We start from the raw sequence: 22,484 nt of genomic DNA on the forward strand, positions 1-22,484 counted from the left end.
TTTCTTTTTTTTTTACCCATCTACCAATAGGTGCCCTTCTTTGCGAGGCATTGGAAAACCTCCCTGGTCTTTGTGGTTGAATCTTTGTTTGAAATGCACTGCTCGAATGAGGGACCTTACAGATAAATGTATGAGGTAGTCATTCAAAAATCATGTTAAACACTATTATTGCACACAGAGTGAGTCCTTGCAACTTTATTATGCAACTTGTTAATAAAGCAGATATTTACTCCTGAACCTATTTAGGCTTGCCATAACAAAGGGGTTGAATACTTATTGACGTCAGACATTTCAGCTTTTCATTTTTAATGAACTTGTAAACATTTCTAAAAACATAATTCCACTTTGACATTATGAGGTATTGTGTGTAGGCCAGTGACACAACATCTCAATTTAATCCATTTTAAATGTAACACAACAAAATGTGGAAAAGGTCAAGGGGGTAAATACTTTCTGAAGGCACTGTAAAAGCCTTTTTAAACCTTGAATACACTACAAGTTTGTACACTGCTCAAAAGAATTAAGGGAACACTTAAACAACACAATGTAACTCCAAGTCAATCACACTTCTGTGAAATCAAACTGTCCACTTAGGAAGCAACACTGATTGACAATACATTTCACATGCTGTTGTGCAAATGGAATAGACAACAGGTGGAAATTATAGGCAATTAGCAAGACACCCCCAATAAAGAAGTGGTTTTGCAGGTGGTGACCACAGACCACTTCTCAGTTCCTATGCTTCCTGGCTGATGTTTTGGTCACTTTTGAATGCTGCCGGTGCTTTCACTCTAGTGGTAGCATGAGACGGAGTCTACAACCCACACAAGTGGCTCAGGTAGTGCAGCTCATCCAGGATGGCACATCAATGCGAGCTGTGGCAAGAAGGTTTGCTGTGTCTGTCAGCGTAGTGTCCAGAGCATGGAGGCGCTACCAGGAGACAGGCCAGTACATCCGGAGACGTGGAGGAGGCCGTAGGAGGGCAATAACCCAGCAGCAGGACTGCTACCTCCGCCTTTGTGCAAGGAGGAGCAGGAGGAGCACTGCCAGAGCCCTGCAAAATGACCTCCAGCAGGCCACAAATGTGCATGTGTCTGCTCAAACGGTCAGAAACAGACTCCATGAGGGTGATATGAGGGCTCGACATCCACAGGTGGGGGTTGTGCTTACAGCCCAACACCGTGCAGCCCAACACCAAGATTGGCAAATTCGCCACTGGCGCCCTGTGCTCTTCACAGATGAAAGCAGGTTCACACTGAGCACATGTGACAGACGTGACAGAGTCTGGAGACGCCGTGGAGAACGTTCTGCTGCCTGCAACATCCTCCAGCATGACCGGTTTGGCGGTGGGTCAGTCATGGTGTGGGGTGGCATTTATTTGGGGGGCCGCACAACCCTCCATGTGCTCGCCAGAGGTAGCCTGACTGCCATTAGGTACCGAGATGAGATCCTCAGACCCCTTGTGAGACCATATGCTGTTGCGGTTGGCCCTGTATTCTTCCTAATGCAAGACAATGCTAGACCTCATGTGGCTGGAGTGTGTCAGCAGTTCCTGCAAGAGGAAGGCATTGATGCTATGGACTGGCCCGCCCGTTCCCCAGACCTGAATCCAATTGAGCACATCTGGGACATCATGTCTCGCTCCATCCACCAACGCCACGTTGCACCACAGACTGTCCAGGAGTTGGCGGATGCTTTAGTCCAGGTCTGGGAGGAGATCCCTCAGGAGACCATCCGCCACCTCATCAGGAGCATGCCCAGGCATTGTAGGGAGGTCATACAGGCACGTGGAGGCCACACACACTACTGAGCCTCATTTTGACTTGTTTTAAGGACATTACATCAAAGTTGGATCAGCCTGTAGTGTGGTTTTCCACTTTAATTTTGAGGGTGACTCCAAATCCAGACCTCCATGGGTTGATAAATTTGATTTCCATTGATCATTTTTGTGTGATTTTGTTGTCAGCACATTCAACTATGTAAAGAAAAAAGTATTTAATAAGATTATTTCATTCATTCAGATCTAGGATGTGTTATTTTAGTGTTCCCTTTATTTTTTTGAGCAGTGTATTTCAAGTGTGCAGGAAAATTCTCAGAGTGATCAAATTAAGATCGTACATCTGTATCTAAACCACTGCCTTGCTTGTCTCCTGTTCATTATGATTATATCGTTATGACTATATTGCTGTTTTAGAACACTATCAAAGTTTTATATAAAAGAGAATATGGTCCTATGTGTCATGCTGTTTCAAGCTTCCTGCCATCCAGGACCTCTATACCAGGCGGTGTCAGAGGAAGGCCCTCAAAATTGTCAAAGACTCCAGCCACCCTAGTCATAGACTGTTCTCCCTGCTACCGCACGGCAAGCGGTACCGGAGTGCCAAGTCTAGGTCCAAAAGACTTCTCAATAGCTTTTACCCCCAAGCCATAAGACTCCTGAACAGCTAATCATGGCTACCCGGACTATTTGCACTGCCCCCCCACCCCATCCTTTTTACGCTGCTGCTACTCTGTTAATTATTTATGCATAGTCACTTTAACTCTACCCACATGTACATATTACTTCAATTATCTCAACTAGCCGGTGCCCCCGCACATTGACTCTGCACCGGTACCCCCCTGTATATATAGCCTCCCTACTGTTATTTTATTTTACTTCTGCTCTTTTTTTCTCAACACTTTTTTTGTTGTTGTTTTATTTTTACTTTTTTTGTTAAAATAAATGCACTGTTGGTTAAGGGCTGTAAGTAAGCATTTCACTGTAATGTCTGCACCTGTTGTATTCGGCGCATGTGACCAATAACATTTGATTTGATTTGATAATAAGCACAGTGTTTCTGATTTTAATCATTTGAGAGGGAGATGAGAAGTTCTCCCTCATCTCATCTCTGTTGTTGCTTAGGTGACTGTTGTCATGGTGAAATGTGGAACGGTTACTTCTAGTGAAGTGTAGCTAGTGATGTATTATGCATTGATATGAGGTCCGATAGATGTTTAGATATCCCAATGAGGGCTGATGTCTTGCTTTTCTTTTGGATGTATTTTATCCCAACTGATATCTAACATCAATTGTAACATGGACTGTAGCTTGGAGCCCAAAAGCTCTTTGGAGCTCTTACTCTATCCATTTTGGCCTTGTTGAAAGAAACTAAGGACAAAAGCGCTGTTGTGATAGTATAGTTTTAGAATCCCCTGCTGAGGTGGTTATACAGCAACTATCAAGTTTCTGAGAATTTGGCCTCAAAAGAACAGAGGCAGAGATTGTCTTTGATAAAGATGTTCAGTGACCTTGGTCATATTTTTCATTTCTTTGAAGTGTGTGACACAGGGCACCTCTTTCTCCACTTGTCTCCCTCCCTCTCTCTTTCTTCAGCTCTGTTTATTAACACCAACTCCTTCGCTCTCTCCTTCTTATCAACTCTATTAGTATTCCAACCACTCCACGGTAGCGAGGGGATAGGAGAGAGAAGCAATCTGCTGCAGAAATCTCAAGTATTTAATCTAAACAAATGTGCCCTGTAATTGCCAGGAGAGCAAAATGGCACATTCTATTACTGTAAATGAAAATTTCAACTGTCCCCAACTCCCCCCAAATCTAACCCCTTCTCCCTCCCTCCCTCTCTTCTCCTCCACGCCTACTTTTTTCTGTATTCTTCAGTCGTTCTCTTTGCGTCTCTTACCTGTGAGCAAAAAAAAAACATATTTCCTCGCATACGGAGTGAGTGCCTCTTCCCCCGCTGTTGCCTTTCTTTGTGATGAATATAATAATCATAAGGAAAACTGATGCCATCTCACTGCCGAAGCAATTTAATTATTCAGGGCTGAGATAGGAATGAAAAGAGGCTGGCCCGCTCCAGTAATGTCATTTTTATCTGTGTATTAGGAGGCAGGTTAAAGGAAATCAGGAGAGGGTGCAGAGAATGACAATAGTCAATATGGTGCCCTTACTGTCATTACTCTTTCTCTGTTCTCTCCCGTTCCAGTTGCAGTTGGTGTCTGTCCCGGAGGACAGCACAGAGCCCCTGACCATGGACAGTGACAAGCTGCTGGTGTCCCAGAGACAAGGGGAACTCAAGGTGAGCAGCTGACCACACACAAACCCCGACCCCTGACTAAAACTTCACTTTGACCATAGAATTACGAACACATATACTGAACAAAAATATAAACGTAACATGCAACAATTTCAACGATTTTACTGAGTTACAGTTCATATAAGGAAATCAGTAAATTGAAATAAATTAATTAGCCCCTAATCATCAATGGATTTCACATGACTGCACAGGGGTGCAGCCATGGGTGGCCCTGGGAGGGCATAGGCCCTCCCCCACTTGGGAATATGTTTTTCCCCACAAAAGGGCTTGATTACAGACAGAAATACTCTGCAGTTTCATCAGCTGTCCGGGTGGCTGGTCTCAGACGATCCCGTAGGTGAAGAAGCTGGATTTGGAGGTCCTGGGCTGGCATGGTTATACGTGGTCTGCAGTTGTGAGGCCAGTTGGATGCACTGCACAAATTCTGCACAATTCTCTAAAACGATGTTGGAGACTGCATATGGTATAGAAATGAACATTCAATTATCTCGCAACAGTTCTGGTGTACATTCCTGCAGTCAGCATGCCAATTGCACGCTCCGTCAACTTGAGACATCTGTAGCATTGTGTTGTGTGACAAAACTGCACATTTTAGAGTGGCTTTTATTGTCCCCAGCATAAGGTGCACCTGTGTAATGATCATGTGGTTTAATCAGCTTCTTCATATGTCACACCTGTCAGATGGATGGATTATTTTGGCAAAGGAGAAATGCTTACTAACAGGGATGTAAGCAAATTTGTGCCAAAAATTTGAGAAAAATAAGCTTTTCGTGTGTATGGAAAATTTCTGCGAACTTTTATTTCAGGTGAAAGCTATGATCGCTTATTGATGTCACTTGTTAAATCCACTTCAATCAGTGTAGATGAAGGGGAGGAGACAGGTTCAAAAATATTTTTAAGCCTTGAGACAATTGAGACATGGATTGTGTATGTGTGCCATTCATAGGGCGAATGGGCAAGACAAAATATTTAAGTGCCTTTGAACGGGGTATGGTAGTTGGTGCCAGGCGCACCGGTTTGTGTCAAGAACTGCAACGCAGCTGGGTTTTTCACGCTCAACAGTTTCTTGTGTGTATCAAAAATGGTCCACCACCCAAAGTACATCCAGCCAACTTGATACAACTGTGGGATGCATTGGAGTCAACATGTGCTAGCATCCCTGTGGAACGCTTTCAACACCTTGTAGAGTCCATGCCCCGACTAATTGAGGCTGTTGTGAGGGCAAAGGGGGGTGTCAGCCCTCTGTACCACCCTTAATCAGCTCAGCAAACTCATATTTTGTTTACCTCTGCTTCACCAGCATTGGACACCTTCTGTTAGTAATCACAATGTTTATTTTCATACTCATACACTACATGACCAAAGGTATGTGGGTTTGATTCCCATGGGGGGCCAGTATAATTATAATTTTTTTTAAATAAAAAATATACAAAAATTGTATGCACTCGCTCTGGATAAGAGCGTCTGCTAAATGACATAAATGTAAATGTATGTGGACACCTGCTCATCGAACATCTCATTCCAAAATCATGGGCATTAATATGGAGTTGGTCCCTCCTTTGCTGCTATAACAGCCTCCACTCTTCTGGGAAGGCTTTCCACTAGATGTTGGAACATTGCTGCGGGGACTTGCTTCCATTCAGCCACAAGAGCATTAGTGAGGTCGGGCATTAATGTTGGGCGATTAGGCCTGGCTCGCAGTCGGCATTCCAATTCATCCCAAAGGTGTTCGATGGGGTTGAGGTCAGGGCTCTGTGCAGGCCAGTCAAGTTCTTTCACACCGATCTCGACAAACCATTTCTGTATGGACCTCACTTTGTGCATGGGGGCATTGTTATGCTGAAATAGGAAAGGGCCTTCCCCAAACTGTTGTCACAAAGTTGTAAGCACAGAATCATCTAGAATGTCATTGTATGCTGTAGCGTTAACATTTCCCTTCACTGGAACTAAGGGGCCTAGCCCGAACCATGAAAAACAGCCCCAGGCCATTATTCCTCCTCCACCAAACTTTACAGTTGGCACTATGCATTCAGGTAGGTAGCGTTCTCCTGGCTTCCGCCAAACCCAAATTCGTCCGTCGGACTGCCAGATGGTGAAGCGTGATTAATCACTCCAGAGAATGACAGTTGCCTAGCGACAGGCGGTGGACCTGATGATCAGCGATGCAGAACGAATGGAATTGATTGTTTTTCTTCACCTTGTTGTTTTGTTTACCTGTTCCAGAGTCCAATGGCAGCGAGCTTTACATCACAGCTGACGGTTGGCATTGCACATGGTGATCTTAGGCCATGGAAACCCTTTTCATGAAGCTTCCAACGAACAGTTCCTGTGCTGATGTTGCTTCCAGTGGCAGTTTGGAACTCGGTAGTGAGTGTTGCAACCGAGGACAGACTATTTTTACGCACTTGAGCACTCGGCGGTCCCGCTCTGTGAGCTTGTGTGGCCTACCACTTCGCGGCTGAGCCATTGTTGCTCCTAGACGTTTCCACTTCACAATAACAGCACTTACAGTTGACGGGGGCAGCTCTAGCAGGGCAGAAATTTGACGAACTGACTTGTTGGAAAGGTGCCATCATATGACGGTGCCATGTTGAAAGTCACTGAACTCCTCAGTAAGGCCATTCTACTGCCAATGTATGTCTATGGAGATTGCATGGCTGTGTGTTCGATTTTTATACACCTGTCAGCAACGGTTGTGGCGGAAATAGCCAAATCCACTAATTTGATGTGTTCCAAGGATTTATTATGTTCCAAGGAGGTCCCCCAGTGAACCAAGTCCATTCGCATTCCCAGGATTAATTCAACCACAAATTAATATAATTTAAAGGGGATTGGCTTGCTCAATGTTCTAGCGCCACCACAACATTTTCTGCTGTGAAAGTTCCTCCTGTTTTGCCCCCACTCACCGAAGTACCCCCAACGGCGCTCACCGAGCACCTCTGTAATGTTCTCTCTTAAAATAGGCCGGTGTTATTGCTGCCCCCAGGAGCAGCACTAGACTCCTGCTGACAAATGACTGAGAAACAAGTGGAAGAAAGGAACAAGAGAGACCCCTCATTTCAACCCTGAGGGCAACTGATTGGTTTCTTGTTATCAGGCAGGGAGAGAGGTGTCAAATTGAATATAGATTTTTGTTTCCCTCTGAACAAACACTCGCCCTATGCATTCCTCTCTGTCTTTCTCTCCCTCCATCTCCTCTCCTCCGTAATTCTTTGAGGTTGAGGCTTTATTTCGTTCAGATCTCCTTGGGCAATGGTTTCTGTCTGGCCCCAAGTTTCAAAGCAACCCAGCCATCATCCCATAGTCTCCACATTGCATTTAGTATACCCTCCATATAGCCCTGGGATTTTAAACAAAAATATAGTGGGATGGAGGTTTTGGGTAAATGCGGCACCCCTTAAGAGAGCCCATTAACCCATCACACACATTGATGGAGTCCACTGTTGAAAGGCTACTTTACAACATAAAGCCTCTCTCATGGATGCTGAGGTGGCAACTCAATATTAGGAAGGTGTTCCTAATGTTTGGTATAATCAGTGTATATCAAACATAGGGATGCAAAATTCTGGCAACTTAGGAAGCAGAACTGTATGGGATTCAGTCAGTCAATACATTTCTCTACTTAAAATTCCAGGAACTTTCAATAAATTCCCTGGTTCTACAGAAATCCTGGTTGGATGATTCCCGGAATCAGGAGGGAATAAGCAGGAAATGCGGAATCCTGTTTATCCCCTCCTGACTCCGTGAAGCCTCCAACCGGGATTTAGGGAAAACCAGGGAATTTATTGAAAGTTCCTGGAATTTTGCAACCCTACTCAAACACAGGAAAATCATGTTTTTGACTGCACTGGGCCTTTAATGAACCATGAGTAGAGAAATGTATTGACTGAATCCCGTTCAGTTCACCATACCCACATCCTCAGCTAAGCTCTGCACCACTCCCAGCTCCCCTGATCCAAGTGCAGCATCCGTCCAGATTGTATATATACATGCTGCATATATATGGGTTTATCCGAGCTCCCAGGTGTAGACTGAGAATTTATTAGGTGGACGTAAATCATTGCATCAGAATAGGCACTTTGCAGCGTTGGCAGAGGGGTTTTCAAAGTCACCTCATTCGACTGGATTTGTCAAATTTACACGCAATAGCTCTTTGGGTTCACTTGGGAGAGATGGAGGGAGATTGAAAAGGGGTAAACAATGCACAGTGTATGCTGAGGTAATCAAGTGGGCCCTCACCTATAGAAACTAGGCCTGTTGCTTGGATTCATCAAATTGACGTGCCATGGCTTTGGGGAATGCCAGTGGAGTAGTATTGGAAATAATGACAGGGGAAGAGAATGAATGGTCTGTGTAAGCTAAACAAGTGGCTCTGTCCCACCCCCCTCTGTCTTCATTTGATAATCACAGAGGTCCCCACTGGCGGTGACTATTTTAGTTAACAGATTGGCTCCTCTCCAAGAAGAGGGGATGAGGAGGAGGAGGAGGGTGGAGGAGTAGTTTTCTCACTGATTACAGAATGAATTGCTTCTTTAATTAAAGATAACGACTGCTTCCTATGGTTGGCCGGACATGTGTAACCAAAGTGACTTCAGTTGCCTCTCCACTCTTCTCTCCTTCGTTCATTTATTCCACCCCCTGTAAGGACTGGGGTGCTCAGCATTCTCAGGATGTCCTCTTTTGCTGTGACGGTCATTGGGGACTTGGGCAGTTAGTTCAATGCAGTACATTCACTTGAAACATGAGTTGCAGGCCCACTCAAAAAGTCCTGAAGTATCCAAGCAAGTTTTGTTCTAATCAGGGTAAAAAGGAACCTCCACAATCGATTGTCAACATGAAATCAATACATATGACTCCTGGTGCGCTGTGCACGCAATGTGTTAGATGTTGGAGGCAGCATGAATTTTCTTTTGATTTTAGCCATACTGTACTTAACTTGAAGTGTTGTTTTTAGTTTGTATTGTTTGATGAAGATGTAGTAGAGTTACAAACTGATGTCCTTGTTTATGCAGAGCAATGGGGACCACACACAGAACGGAACAGCCGGCTCAGCCCCGGCCCCTGCCACCTCCATAGAGGCCCTGTCACCATTCTTTAAAAAGAAAGCACACATCCTGGAAGTATTGCGCAAGCTGGAGGAGTCAGACCCCCTCAAGTTCCACCCCTCCTCCTGCCTGTCCCCACACCACGACCTGGGTCAGGCGCTGGTCTCCATGGAGAGAGACCAGATGTCCCTGATGTCCTCTGTGGGGTTACCCTCTTCTCAGTGCCTGGTAGCACATCCCTCGTCACGCTGCCGCCACTCCAGCTCAGACTCAGACATCCATGATTACACCAACGGAGAAGGGGCTCTCCAGGAGGACCATGCCCTGCACAGACAGCACCAGCAGAGGGGCTGCCAGTCCTGCCAAATGCTCTCCCAGAAGAGTAGCCTGGAGAGCCTGCTGAAGTGTGCCCAGGGCCACGGCGCCACACACCCGGGCAGAGTGGAGAGCCTCAACGGGCAGGCCTGGGCAGAGGACCAGGGGGCGTCGGCACAGAGCACAGGCCTTCCCCAGGCAGCAGCTCTCCCCCACCTCCTCTCTGCTGACAGCACAAGCCAGTGCTACATGAACAAAACAGCAGTAGACTCTCTAGAGCAGCCTCCAGAACTTCTGGTTTCTTCTGATCCAATCTCCTCGCTAATCCAAGCCAACCTCAACGGGATGCTAGGGAAGGAGACCAGGAACTTTCAAAGACACAAAGACAGGCATCCGTTTGGCAAACCGCCACCTCTGTCTCGGGTCGAGGTGCAACCCTCTCACAGTGAGGATGTGAAGCACATAAAGGCTGTCATTGCAACATCGCTGACCCAAAACGGGGACAGTCCGGAGGAGTGCTGCTACGTGGAAGAAGAGGCCGTATCAGTGGTGCACAATGTGAACAACAGCCTACACACCTCTACCTCACACACAGACCCTGTTGCCATGGAGACGGATCCAGGGTATCACGAGGAGCAGGAAGTGAGCGAGCAGGTCTGCAACGGGCTCTACTTCTCCTCCAATGAGACGTCTGTCTGCAAGAAGGTGGCGGTGGAGTTGTACTCTCCAGCCCCGGTTCCCGAGAGGACCAGCTCAGCTCAGGCCCTGCCTCCCTCTGGGAAGAGTAAGCTTGCACTCAGCCCCACCTTTTCCTCAGGCCTGGGTGAAGTCAAGCCCTCCCCCATTTCCTCCCCGGCACGGCTGCTCAAGTTCCTGAAGATCCCGACGGGGATCAACCAGGCACAACCAGGCAACCCCCTCCGTCTAAGTCCCCAGCTCACCCGCAGCTCCAAGATCCCCTGCAGGAACAACAACTATGAGGTGTACCACTCGCCTGTAATGACACGCAAAGCCACCACCACAGAGAGGGAGAAGCAGCTGTCCTCATCCTCCTCCAAAACAGACCCCTACCCTGCCACGCACTCTGCCCCCACCTCGCCACCCAAGCCAGAGGACAGCGCGGGCCCCCCTCCCACAGTCAAGGAGATAGCTTTCAGCAGCCACTTTGCGCCCAAACCCAGCCGCAGTACAAAGGCAGCCCCCTCCTCCTCCTCTTCTCACGCACAAAGGGGCTCTCAGAAGGTGGCCCACTATGAGAATGTCTGCCCGTCAGATGGGACGCCCCAGTACCTCCCTTACACCCAACCTGAGGGGCCTGTAGAGAATCAGCAGCAGGAGGAGGATAACCTCCTCAGCCACCCATCTTCACAGCACCCTGACTCGTCCCCAGAACCAGATGACCAGGACACTGAACAGGACACTGACCAGGACACTGACTCAGAAAGCCCCGTCTGGCACAAGCCCGACCAACACTTCAGCCTACCCTCCTCGTCCTCCGCCACCGCTAGTAAAGCACACAGTAGTCGCCCCAGCTACTCCAGCATGAGGGACAGGCACCAGGAGCACCGTGCAGCTCTGGAGCCCAGTCAGACGATCTGTGAGCCAACCCAGTCTGCAGCCAGGCGAGGTGACCCGTCGCCTGGGTCTTCCACCCCCAAGAGGCTGGTGCAGGGAAAATCCCAGAGTGAGTCCAGTCACCACCCATTCAAAGAGCGCCTGGCTGCTCTGGGGAAACTGAAGAGCACAGATAACCTGCCAGTAGGCGCACAGTCCGTGGACAAGAAGGATGCACAAAGTAACGTGGGTAAACCCCCCACCAACAATATTGAGAAAACCAAGACTCCTGAAAGGGAAGGCGAGAGAACTGGGACAGAGCAGCACAAACATCAGAAATACACAGATTCCCTGGAAGGGAAGCCCTACCCCAAAACCAGCCTCGGCAGTCACCCCAGGGTGCCAGGTCCAATACATGAATCAGGCGCCAAATCATCAGCTACCCCATCATCCATACCAAAGGTAGAGCAGGAGACATCATTCTCTCCCCGGATATATGTAGCGAAAGCAGAGGGTCCAAAGATCAAGATGGGCACATCATCCTCCAACACAGAGACCCCTCCAGTGGTGCGGAGCTACGGGAAGTGCCCCATCACCCAGAGCCACCACAGTAAAACTGCCCCTAGCCCCCAAAACAGCCCCGCTAAAGTCCCCTCAAAGTCCCCTTCAAAGGTCGGCCAGGCTTCCTCTTACCCCCGAGGGGTCAAGCCTGCTCACGAGGACCGCGCCCTGGCTCAGAGACACCCGCCCAGGCCGGAGGACAAAAGTAAGCTCCTGGCCAGCAAGAAGAAGAACTTTGTCCATGCAGAGAGCTTCCCACCTCCTCCTCCTCTGCCACCGCGGTCGTCTACTGAAGCCATCGTGAAAGACGACAAGAAGCAGTACTCAACCGGCCCACCCGTACCCCAGTCGGCCATCGAGCAGAAAGTAATGCGTGGCATCGAGGAGAACATGCTTAAGCTGCAGGAGCAGGACCGGGGCCAGGCAGTTGAGCCCAAGCAGAAGGCCTCCAACGGCATCGCCAGCTGGTTCGGCCTGAGGAAGAGCAAGCTCCCCGCCCTCAGCCGTAAACCAGAAGTGTCCAAGCTCAAGAACAACATGTCGTCCTCTCCTTCGTCGTCCTCTGGCGGAGGGGCTAAGGACACTAAGTCAGGTGGGCCCCGGAAGGTGGTGGAGAGCCTGAACATCTCCAAGCTGATGGAGAAGGCAGAGGACCTGCGGAAGGCATTGGAGGAGGAGCGGGCTTATGTGAACGGGGTCGAGATGGACCGCTCCGGCAGGGGACACTCCTGTGAGGTGGTGATGGACCAGGCCCAGGGCCAACTGTCACTCATGTACAGAGGAGTGACCGCAGACAACTTCATGCAGCAGCTCCTCAACAGGTAAGAATGATATGTAATCTTAGATTATGTTCCTAAGAATTAATTAAATACATCAGAACTCTGGCACAAATATATAATACTGCAGCCATGAGTGTACTGAATGATGATTACAAGATACTGTGGGGGAAAAAAGTATTTAGTCAGCCACCAATTGTGCAAGTTCTCCCACTTAAAAAGATGAGAGAGGCCTGTAAATTTCATCATAGGTACACGTCAACTATGACAGACAAAATGAGAAGCAAAAAAATCCAGAAAAACACATTGTAGGATTTGTAATGAATTTATTTGCAAATTATGGTGGAAAATAAGTATTTGGTCAATAACAAAAGTTTCTCAATACTTTGTTATATACCCTTTGTTGGCAATGACACAGGTCAAACGTTTTCTGTAAGTCTTCACAAGCTTCACACTGTTGCTGGTATTTTGGCCCATTCCTCCATGCAGATCTCCTCTAGAGCAGTGATGTTTTGGGGCTGTCGCTGGGCAACACAGACTTTCAACTCCCTCCAAAGATTTTCTATGGGGTTGAGATCTGGAGACTGGCTAGGTCACTCCAGGACCTTGAAATGCTTCTTACGAAGCCACTCCTTCGTTGCCCGGGCGGTGTGTTTGGGATCATTGTCATGCTGAAAGACCCAGCCACGTTTCACCTTCAATGCCCTTGCTGATGGAAGGAGGTTTTCACTCAAAATCTCACGATACATGGCCCCATTCATTCTTTCCTTTACACGGATCAGTCGTCCTGGTCCCTTTGCAGAAAAACAGCCCCAAAGCATGATGTTTCCACCCCCATGCTTCACAGTAGGTATGGTGTTCTTTGGATGCAACTCAGCATTCTTTGTCCTCCAAACACGACGAGTTGAGTTTTTACCAAAAAGTTATATTTTGGTTTCATCTGACCATATAACATTCTCCCAATCCTCTTCTGGATCATCCAAATGCACTCTAGCAAACTTCAGACGGGCCTGAACATGTACTGGCTTAAGCAGGGGGACACGTCTGGCACTGCAGGATTTGAGTCCCTGGCGGCATAGTGTGTTACTGATGGTAGGCTTTGTTACTTTGGTCCCAGCTCTCTGCAGGTCATTCACTAGGTCCCCCCCGTGTGGTTCTGGGATTTTTGCTCACCGTTCTTGTGATCATTTTGACCCCCACGGGGTGAGATCTTGCGTGGAGCCCCAGATCGAGGGAGATTATCAGTGGTCTTGTATGTCTTCCATTTCCTAATAATTGCTCCCACAGTTGATTTCTTCAAACCAAGCTGCTTACCTATTGCAGATTCAGTCTTCCCAGCCTGGTGCAGGTCTACAATGTTGTTTCTGGTGTCCTTTGACAGCTCTTTGGTCTTGGCCATAGTGGAGTTTGGAGTGTGACTGTTTGAGGTTGTGGACAGGTGTCTTTTATACTGATAACATGTTCAAACAGGTGCCATTAATACAGGTAACGAGTGGAGGACAGAGGAGCCTCTTAAAGAAGAAGTTACAGGTCTGTGAGAGCCAGAAATCTTGCTTGTTTGTAGGTGACCAAATACTTATTTTCCACCATAATTTGCAAATAGATTCATAAAAAATCCTACAATGTGATTTTCTGGAGAAAAAAAATCTCAATTTGTCTGTCATAGTTGACGTGTACATATGATGAAAATTACAGGCCTCTCTCATCTTTTTAAGTGGGAGAACTTGCACAATTGGTGGCTGACTAAATACTTTTTTCCCCCACTGTACAGTGCATTCGGAAAGTATTCAGACCCCTTGACTTTTTCCACATTTTGTTACGTTACAGCCTCATTCTAAAATCGATTACATAATTTTTTCCCTCATCAATCTACAAACAATACCCCATAATGACAAAGCGAAAACTGGTTTTTAGAAATGTTTGCAAATGTATTAATAAAAACAGATACCTTATTTACATAAGTATTTAGACTCTTTGCTATGAGACTCAAAATTGAGCTCAGGTGCATCCTGTTTCCACTGATCATCCTTGAGATGTTTCTACAACTTGATCCGAGTCCACCTGTGGTAAATTCAATTGATTGGACATGATTTGGAAAGGCACACACCTGTCTATATAAGGTCCCACAGTTGACAGTGCATGTCAGAGCAAAAACCAAGCCATGAGGTTGAAGGAATTGTCCGTAGAGCTCCTAGACAGGATTGTGTCGAGGCGCAGATCTGGGGAAGGGAACCAAAAAATTTCTGCAGCATTGAAGGTCCCCAAGAACACAGTGGCCTCCATCATTCTGAAATAGAAGTTTGGAACCACCAAGACTCTTCCTAGAGCTGGCCTTAGACAGGGAGGTGACCAAGAACCTGATGGTCACTCTGACAGAGCTCCAGAGTTCCTCTGTGGAGATGGGAGAATCTTCCAGAAGGACAACCATCTCTGCAGCACTCCACCTTAATGGTAGAGTGGCCAGACGGAAGCCACTCCTCAGTAAAAGGCACATGAAAGCCCGCTTGGAGTTTCCTAAAAGGCACCTAAAGGACTCTCAGACCATGAGAAACAAGATTCTCCGGTCTGATGAAACCAAGATTGAACTATTTGACCTGAATGCCAAGCGTCATGTCTGGAGGAAACCTGGCACCATCCCTACGGTGAAGCATGGTGGTGGCGCTCAGGACCTCAGACTGGTGCAAAGGTTCACCTTCCAACAGGACAACTACCTTAAGCACACAGCCGAGACAACGCAGGAGTGGCTTCGGGACAAGTCTCTGAATTACCTTGAGTGGGCCAGCCAGAGCCCGGATTGAACCCGATCGAACATCTCTGGAGAGACCTGAAAAGAGCTGTGCAGTGACACTCTCCATCCAACCTGACAGAGCTAGAGATTATCTGCAGAGAAAAATGGGAGAAACTCCCCAAATACAGGTGTGCCAAGCTTGTAGCGTCATACCCAAGAAGACTCGAGGCTGTAATCGCTGCCAAAGGTGCTTCAACAAAGTACTGAGTAAAGGGTCTGAAAACGTATTTAAATGTGATATTTCAGTTTTTTATTTTTAATACATTTGCAAAAATGTCTAAAAACCAGTTTTTGCTTTTTCATTATGGGATATTGTGTGTAGATTGATGAGGGGGAAAAAACTATTTAATCCATTTTAGAATAAGGCTGTAACGTAACAAAGTGGAAAAAGTCAAGGGGTCTGAATACTTTACGAATGCACTGTAATTACAAAACTTGCCTGAGGATTAGAAAACTCTTTCTCGTATGATAAAATCGGATCTAATTTGATTGGTATAAGTCGAAAGCTAGTTCCCCTATGAGTTTTTTGTAACTTCTTCTTTCTTAAGTCCCTCGACGTCTTGTTCTGGAAACAGGGTGGACGAGAGGGGAGCTATACCTACCACTTTTGGAATGGCACACAGACGCCTCTCCTTTGACTCAAAGAGGTCGCGGCCCATCTTCAGTCACCAGAGGGACAGGATCAGCCACACCAAGAGCAGGGACGAGATGGACCAGGTAAACTCTCTCTCTTTTTTTTCTCTTATACACTATAGACAAATTAATAAATGACATCAGTAATATGATTCAATCTTACGTGGAGTGTAACCCTTGCTGTTTCAGGCTTCAGATATGATCGGCAAGGATGAGGTCACATCAGACGAGAGCTTGGCAGAGTCCATTAGTTCCCAGCACTTTACAGGTGAGAGCAGCATGATGCTGAGTCATGATAATGTCTGTCATCCATTTCCCTTGACTAACACTCCCCCGTTCCTTCCGCACTGTTTAGGTTCTGGGGCATCCATGCGTACCCTCGACAGTGGCATCGGCACATTCCCCATGCCAGACTATGCCAGTAACGCAGCAGGGAAGAGCATCACTAAGGGGAAGCCACAGGGAGAGCAAGTGTTTTCAGGCTCCCAGGGAAAACATGGGGCAAAGATGAAAGTTCAGCGTAAGGCCCGTACACTGGAGAGAGAGCTGTCATCTCTGGATGAAGTCAACCCATCTGTCCTGTATGGCTCAGGACTGGAGGGAAGAGGTCCCAACATGCATCTGTCCAGCACAATCCACGAGGGTCAGCTTGGACTCTTGGACTTTGTATTCCCATAGGACTTGTTGTGTTCCCATATAGACCATTTTAATGCAGTCATTTTACATAAGTGGTTTAGATATGGTTGCGGAAGTCTGTTTTATCAGTTCTGCAAAACCAACATTTTGTGTGTCATTAATACTGTGGACTAACTATTCACACAAGCTTAAATCTTCAACAAAACACCTGCGCTAAGCTCTTTTTTACATCTTGAATTGCATTTACTCTTATGCAGACATAGATGCCTACGGGGCTCATATGCAAAATCCCCCAACCAAGAACTGGACCTTTCCCAACCTGAAAGGCTCTGCAGGAGCCAGTGATGTTTACCTGGACATGCAGGGAGAGGGCAGCCAGAGGACCCCCTCCAGAAGGGTGAGTGAGTCAGAGAGCTGAGTTCATCTCCATCGTAACAAGAAATTTAGAAGAAGACATCCCTGTACTCTGTGCTGACATGTGCCAACTTTCTAATCTACAGTGAAAAGATGAAAGCTCTGCTCTTTATTAATATTTTAAGAGATGAGGCTGATAGACAGCTGGGGCCTTGATCACTCTCGCCTGTCAGTTGTCATCCCTTGTCAGCACTTTAAACCATAGTCCCATTAGCTGGCATTATTATCCTCAAATTTTGAGTGAGAGAGAGATCAATCTAAATGCAGATAACTAACTCCTCCTGCCACTTCTCAGGGATGGGGGAGGTGGGGGGGTTGCTGTGGAAACGAGATGGAGCGGGAGAAGGGCTTTTGACTAGTGATGGGAAGGTCGGCTTACAGACTCAGATCTTTTCGACTCGTTCAGTCAAAACAACTCGACTCGTTTCGTTAATTCCATTCAGTAATGCTCAGAGCACGTAGGACCCCCTACCGGCGAATGATAAACTGAAAACTCGAAAGGGTCATGATTCGGCAAGCCTCTCGTTCACCATAAGGGGCTTATTGGAGCAGTTATTTGTGACAGACTTGTAAAATTGTGTTTTAAACAATGTACATTTGTGATAGCTCTGCATAAAATAAGATTATTTCTTGATTCCTTTGAAATTAGGTCTAGTTGCGGCCGTAACCGGACTAGATTGTGAAAGATTTTTGGCTGAATATTTGACTGCCGAGAGGGTGATAAGCACAGTATCGTTTGCAACAGCAGCAGACCCACAAATTATTCATTCTCGAGTTGCATGTTTTAGTTCTACAAAGCTGTGTCCATTAAAACATTCCATAATCAAGTAATTGTATTCATTCTTGCATCATGCGGTTGATTATCAATTCTAAACATGCATTTTTCTTCTCTACGATGCTTGTGCGCACATATGATAGACAGTAGTTGGTCGGAGCATTCTGGAGCCACTGAGCTGGAGGAGCATATATCAGTCCTGCTTTAGGCAGGGACTTAGGCACTGGGGAGCTAGGCCCACCCAATCAGATTGAGCAAAAAAAATATATATATATACCAGTCAAAAGTTTGGACACACCTACTCATTCCAGGGTTTTTCTTTATTTATACTATTTTCTACATTGTAGAATAGTAGTGAAGACATCAGAACTATGAAATAACACATATGGAATCATGTAGTAACCAAAAAAGTGTTAAACAAATCAAAATATATTTTATATTTGAGATTCTTCAAAGTAGCCACCCTTTGCCGTGTTGACAGCTTTGCACACTCTTGGCATTCTCTCAACCAGCTTCACCTGGAATGCTTTTCCAACAGTCTTGAAGGAGTTCCAACATATGCTGAGCACTTGTTGGCTGCTTTTCCTTCACTCTGCGGTTCGACTCATCCCAAACCATCTCAATTGGGTTGAGGTCGGGGGATTGTGGAGGCCAGGTCATCTGATGCAGCACTCAATCACTCTCCTTCTTGGTAAAATAGCCCTTACACAGCCTGGAGGTGTGTTGGGTCATTGTCCTGTTGAAAAACAAATGATAGTCCCACTAAGCCCAAACCAAATGGTTAAGTGTGCCTTGAATTCTAAACAAATCACAGACAGTGTCACCAGCAAAGCACCCCCACACCATAACACCTCCTCCATGCTTTACGGTGGGAAATACACATGTGGAGATCATCCGTTCACCCACACCGCGTCTCACAAAGCCACGGCGGTTGGAACCAAAAATCTCAAATTTGGACTCCAGACCAAAGGACATATTTCCACCAGTCTAATGTCCATTGCTCGTGTTTCTTGGCCCAAGCAATACTTCTTATTGGTGTCCTTTAGTAGTGGTTTCTTTGCAGCAATTCGACCATGAAGGCCTGATTCACAGTTGATGTTGAGATGTGTCTGTTACTTGAACTCTGTGAAGCATTTATTTGGGCTGCAATTTCTGAGGCTGATAACTCTAATGAATTTATCCTCTGCAGCAGAGGTAACTCTGGGTCTTCCATTCCTGTGGCGGTCCTCATGAGAGCCAGTTTCATCATAGCGCTTGTTGGTTTTTGCGACTGCACTTGAAGAAACTTTAAAAGTTATTGGCACTTGAAGAAACTTGAAGTTATTGACATTTTCCGGATTGACTGACCTTCATGTCTTAAAGTAATGATGGAATGTTTCTCTTTGCTTATTTGAGCTGTTCTTGCCATAATATGGACTTGGTCTTTTACCAAATAGGGCTATCTTCTGTATACCTTGTCACAACACAACTGATAGGCTCAAACGCATTAAGAAGGAAAGAAATTCCACAAATTAACTTTTAACAAGGCACACCTGTTAATTGAATTGCATTCCAGGTGACTACCTCATGAAGCTGGTTGCGAGAATGCCAAGAGTGTGCAAAGCTGTCATCAAGGCAAAGGGTGGCTATTTGAAGAATCTCAAATATAAAATATATTTTGATATGTTTAACACTTATTTGGTTACTACATGATTCCATATGTGTTATTTCATAGTTTTGATGTCTTCATTATTATTCTACAATGTAAAAATAAAGAAAAACCCTTGAAAGAGTAGGTGTGTCCAAACTTTTGACTGCTACTGTATGTCATTGTGCTTCTATGGCTATATGCACCATGCCACTGCCCATTTCATTTCTTCATTTTCCAAACAAGACAACTCATAATCCAGTGCCTTTATCACAATCAACACACATTGTAGCTTGAATTAGCTTTAAAATGAAAAATTATCTCAACCTCATGGCAAAATGTGTAGAATAGCATGAGATGAGCTATACAACTGAAAAATGTCCTCTGATCTATGGCAAAATGTGTAGAATTGCAGGAAAGTTGTTTTAAAACTGCAAACAGGTTTCAATCCCATTTATCGAAATAGTTTAAAGCAATACATTTGCACAAAGAAATATGTGCATTTTCTCAGCAGCAGTGTGTTTCAAACAAACTGTCTTTTTGCAAATAAAGAGCTGTGCATAATGACGTACAGTTGAAGTCGGAGGTTTACATACACTTAGGGTGGAGTCATTAAAACTCGTTTTTCAACCACTCCACAAATTTCTTGTTAACAAACTATAGTTTTGGCAAGTCGGTTAGGACATTTACTTTGTGCATGACACAAGTAATTTTTCCAACAATTGTTTACAGACAGATTATTTCACTTATAATTCACTGTATCACAATTCCAGTGGGTCAGAAGTTTACATATACTAAATTGACTGTGCCTTTAAACAGTTTGGAAAATTCCAGAAAATGATGTCATGGCTTTAGAAGCTTCTGATAGGCTAATTGATATCATTTGAATTGGAGGTGTACCTGTGGATGTATTTCAAGGCCTACCTTCAAACTCAGAAGAAAATCAAAAGAAATCAGCCAAGACCTCAGAAAATAAATTGTAGACATCCACAAGTCTGGTTCATCCTTGGGAGCTATTTCCAAACGCCTGAAGGTACCACGTTCATCTGTACAAACAATAGTACGCAAGTATAAACACCATGGGACCACGCAGCAGTCATACCGTTCAGGAAGGAGACGCGTTCTGTCTCCTAGAGATGAACATACTGTGGTGCGAAAAGTGCAAATCAATCCCAGAACAACAGCAAAGGACCTTGTGAAGATGCTGGAGGAAACGGGTACAAAAGTATCTATATCCACAGTAAAACAAGTCCTATATCGACATAACCTGAAAGGCCGCTCAGCAAGGAAGTTGAGTTGATGCCAAAGAGCTCCATTTTGATCTCATCTGACCACAACACTTTCACCCAGTTCTCTTCTGAATCATTCAGATGTTCATTGGCAAACTTCAGACGGGCATGTATATGTGCTTTCTTGAGCAGGGGGACCTTGCGGGCGCTGCAGGATTTCAGTCCTTCACGGCGTAGTGCGTTACCAATTGTTTTCTTGGTGACTATGGTCCCAGCTGCCTTGAGATCATTGACAAGATCCTCCCGTGTAGTTCTGGGCTGATTCCTCACCGTTCTCATGATCATTGTAACTCCACGAGGTGAGATCTTGCATGGAGCCCCATGCAGTTCTTTTGTGTTTCTTCCATTTGCGAATAATTGCACCAACTGTTGTCACCTTCTCACCAAGCTGCTTGGCGATGGTCTTGTAGCCCATTCCAGCCTTGTGTAGGTCTACAATCTTGTCCCTGACATCCTTGGAGAGCTCTTTGGTCTTGGCCATGGTGGAGAGATTGGAATCTGATTGATTGATTGCTTCTGTGGACAGGTGTCTTTTATACAGGTAACAAGCTGAGATTAGGAGCACTCCCTTTAAGAGTGTGCTCCTAATCTCAGCTCGTTACCTGTATAAAAGACACCTGGGAGCCAGAAATCTTTCTGATTGAGAGGGGGTCAAATACTTATTTCCCTCATTAAAATGCAAATCAATTTATAACATTTTTGACATGCGTTTTTCTGGATTTTTGTTGTTGTTGTTCTGTCTCTCACTGTTCAAATAAACCTACCATTAAAATGATAGACTGATCATTTCTTTGTCAGTGTCACGGATTCTGCCGAGGCTGCTCCTCCTCCTTGTACGAGCAGGCGTCGGCGGTCGCCGTCCCCGGAGTACTAGCTGCCACCGATCTTTGTTCTGTGTGTGATTGCTTTTGTCTGTCTGTCACACCTGTGTCCAATTGTTTATTGATCACCTGTCCTATAAGTTCTGTCTGTTTGCTTAGTAGGATTGTGTGTTGTTGTTCGCCTGTCGTAGTGCTGCGTGTTTCGTTTCTTGTTTTCTGTTTTAGTGTTTTACGCATTGTGCGTAATGCTCGCCTCTGTGTTTTTCGAGGCAGTTTGTTTACCGTTTCCTTGTTGGATTATTTGAGTAAACTCTGTTGGACTGAGCCTCGGTGTCCTGCGCCTGACTTCCACCCCACATACACCTCACATCTTGACAGAACAACACACCATCATGGAGTCAGCAGGAGCAGTAGCGGCACCCAGGTTGCTGGAGGAGCAGTTACGCTATCAAGACATCTTGTTCCAGCAACTTGAGGCCGCCCTTGACGAGGTGTCCAACAAGATGAGTCGCTTGGTGACGAGGGAAGTGCCCACGCCATCACCCACGATCCCATCACCAACGACCAGTCCTCCTCTCTCAGCACCGGAACCCAGTGGCATTCGGCTCTCGCTCCCGAGGGCATATGACGGTTCTGCAGCCGGGTGTCAGGGTTTCCTCCTGCAGATAGAACTATACCTGGCTACTATACACCCAGCGCCCTCGGGATACGAGAGCGTCGCCGCCCTCATCTCCTGTCTATCCGGTAAGGCGTTGGAATGGGCCAACGCCCGAATGGAGGAGAATAGACGCAGCTACCATCACCTACGCTGAGTTCTCCCGCCGCTTCCGGGCAGTCTTCGATCACCCACCTGAAGGGAAGGCGGCGGGGGAGCGTCTGTTCTACCTCCGACAGGAGAAGAGGAGCGCACAGGAGTTCGCACTGGAGTTCCGGACGTTAGCTGCGGATGCGGGATGGAATGAGAGGGCCCTCATCGACCAGTATCGGTGTAGCCTGCGAGAGGACGTTCGTCGTGAGCTGGCCTGCAGGGACACCAACCTATGCTTCGACCAGCTGGTGGACATCTCCATCAGGCTTGACACCCTGCTGGCCGCCCGCGGGACGTCCCGAGTGGGGGTCGTCCATTTCCATCCTCCAGCACCTCTGAGCCAATTCC

At 46.3% G+C, this 22,484-nt stretch overlaps 1 protein-coding gene across 2 annotated transcripts in view; it reads left to right on the plus strand.

The window, feature by feature from the left end:
- LOC121575146 (nck-associated protein 5-like) overlaps positions 1-22,484 on the plus strand; it is a 154,683-nt gene that overhangs the window by 126,706 nt on the left and 5,493 nt on the right. The window contains exons 8-13 of one of the 2 annotated variants that reach the window (XM_045223025.1): positions 3,984-4,076; positions 9,107-12,390; positions 15,709-15,850; positions 15,956-16,034; positions 16,122-16,409; positions 16,660-16,799. In XM_045223025.1, coding sequence (XP_045078960.1) covers positions 3,984-4,076; positions 9,107-12,390; positions 15,709-15,850; positions 15,956-16,034; positions 16,122-16,409; positions 16,660-16,799 — 4,026 coding nt within the window. Of the gene's footprint in view, positions 1-3,983; positions 4,077-9,106; positions 12,391-15,681; positions 15,851-15,955; positions 16,035-16,121; positions 16,410-16,659; positions 16,800-22,484 lie in introns of both variants that reach the window. The other variant, XM_041888041.2, reaches the window with a different exon arrangement.

This window comes from Coregonus clupeaformis, chromosome 10 (assembly GCF_020615455.1).
Source record: "Coregonus clupeaformis isolate EN_2021a chromosome 10, ASM2061545v1, whole genome shotgun sequence".
NCBI lineage: Eukaryota > Metazoa > Chordata > Actinopteri > Salmoniformes > Salmonidae > Coregonus > Coregonus clupeaformis.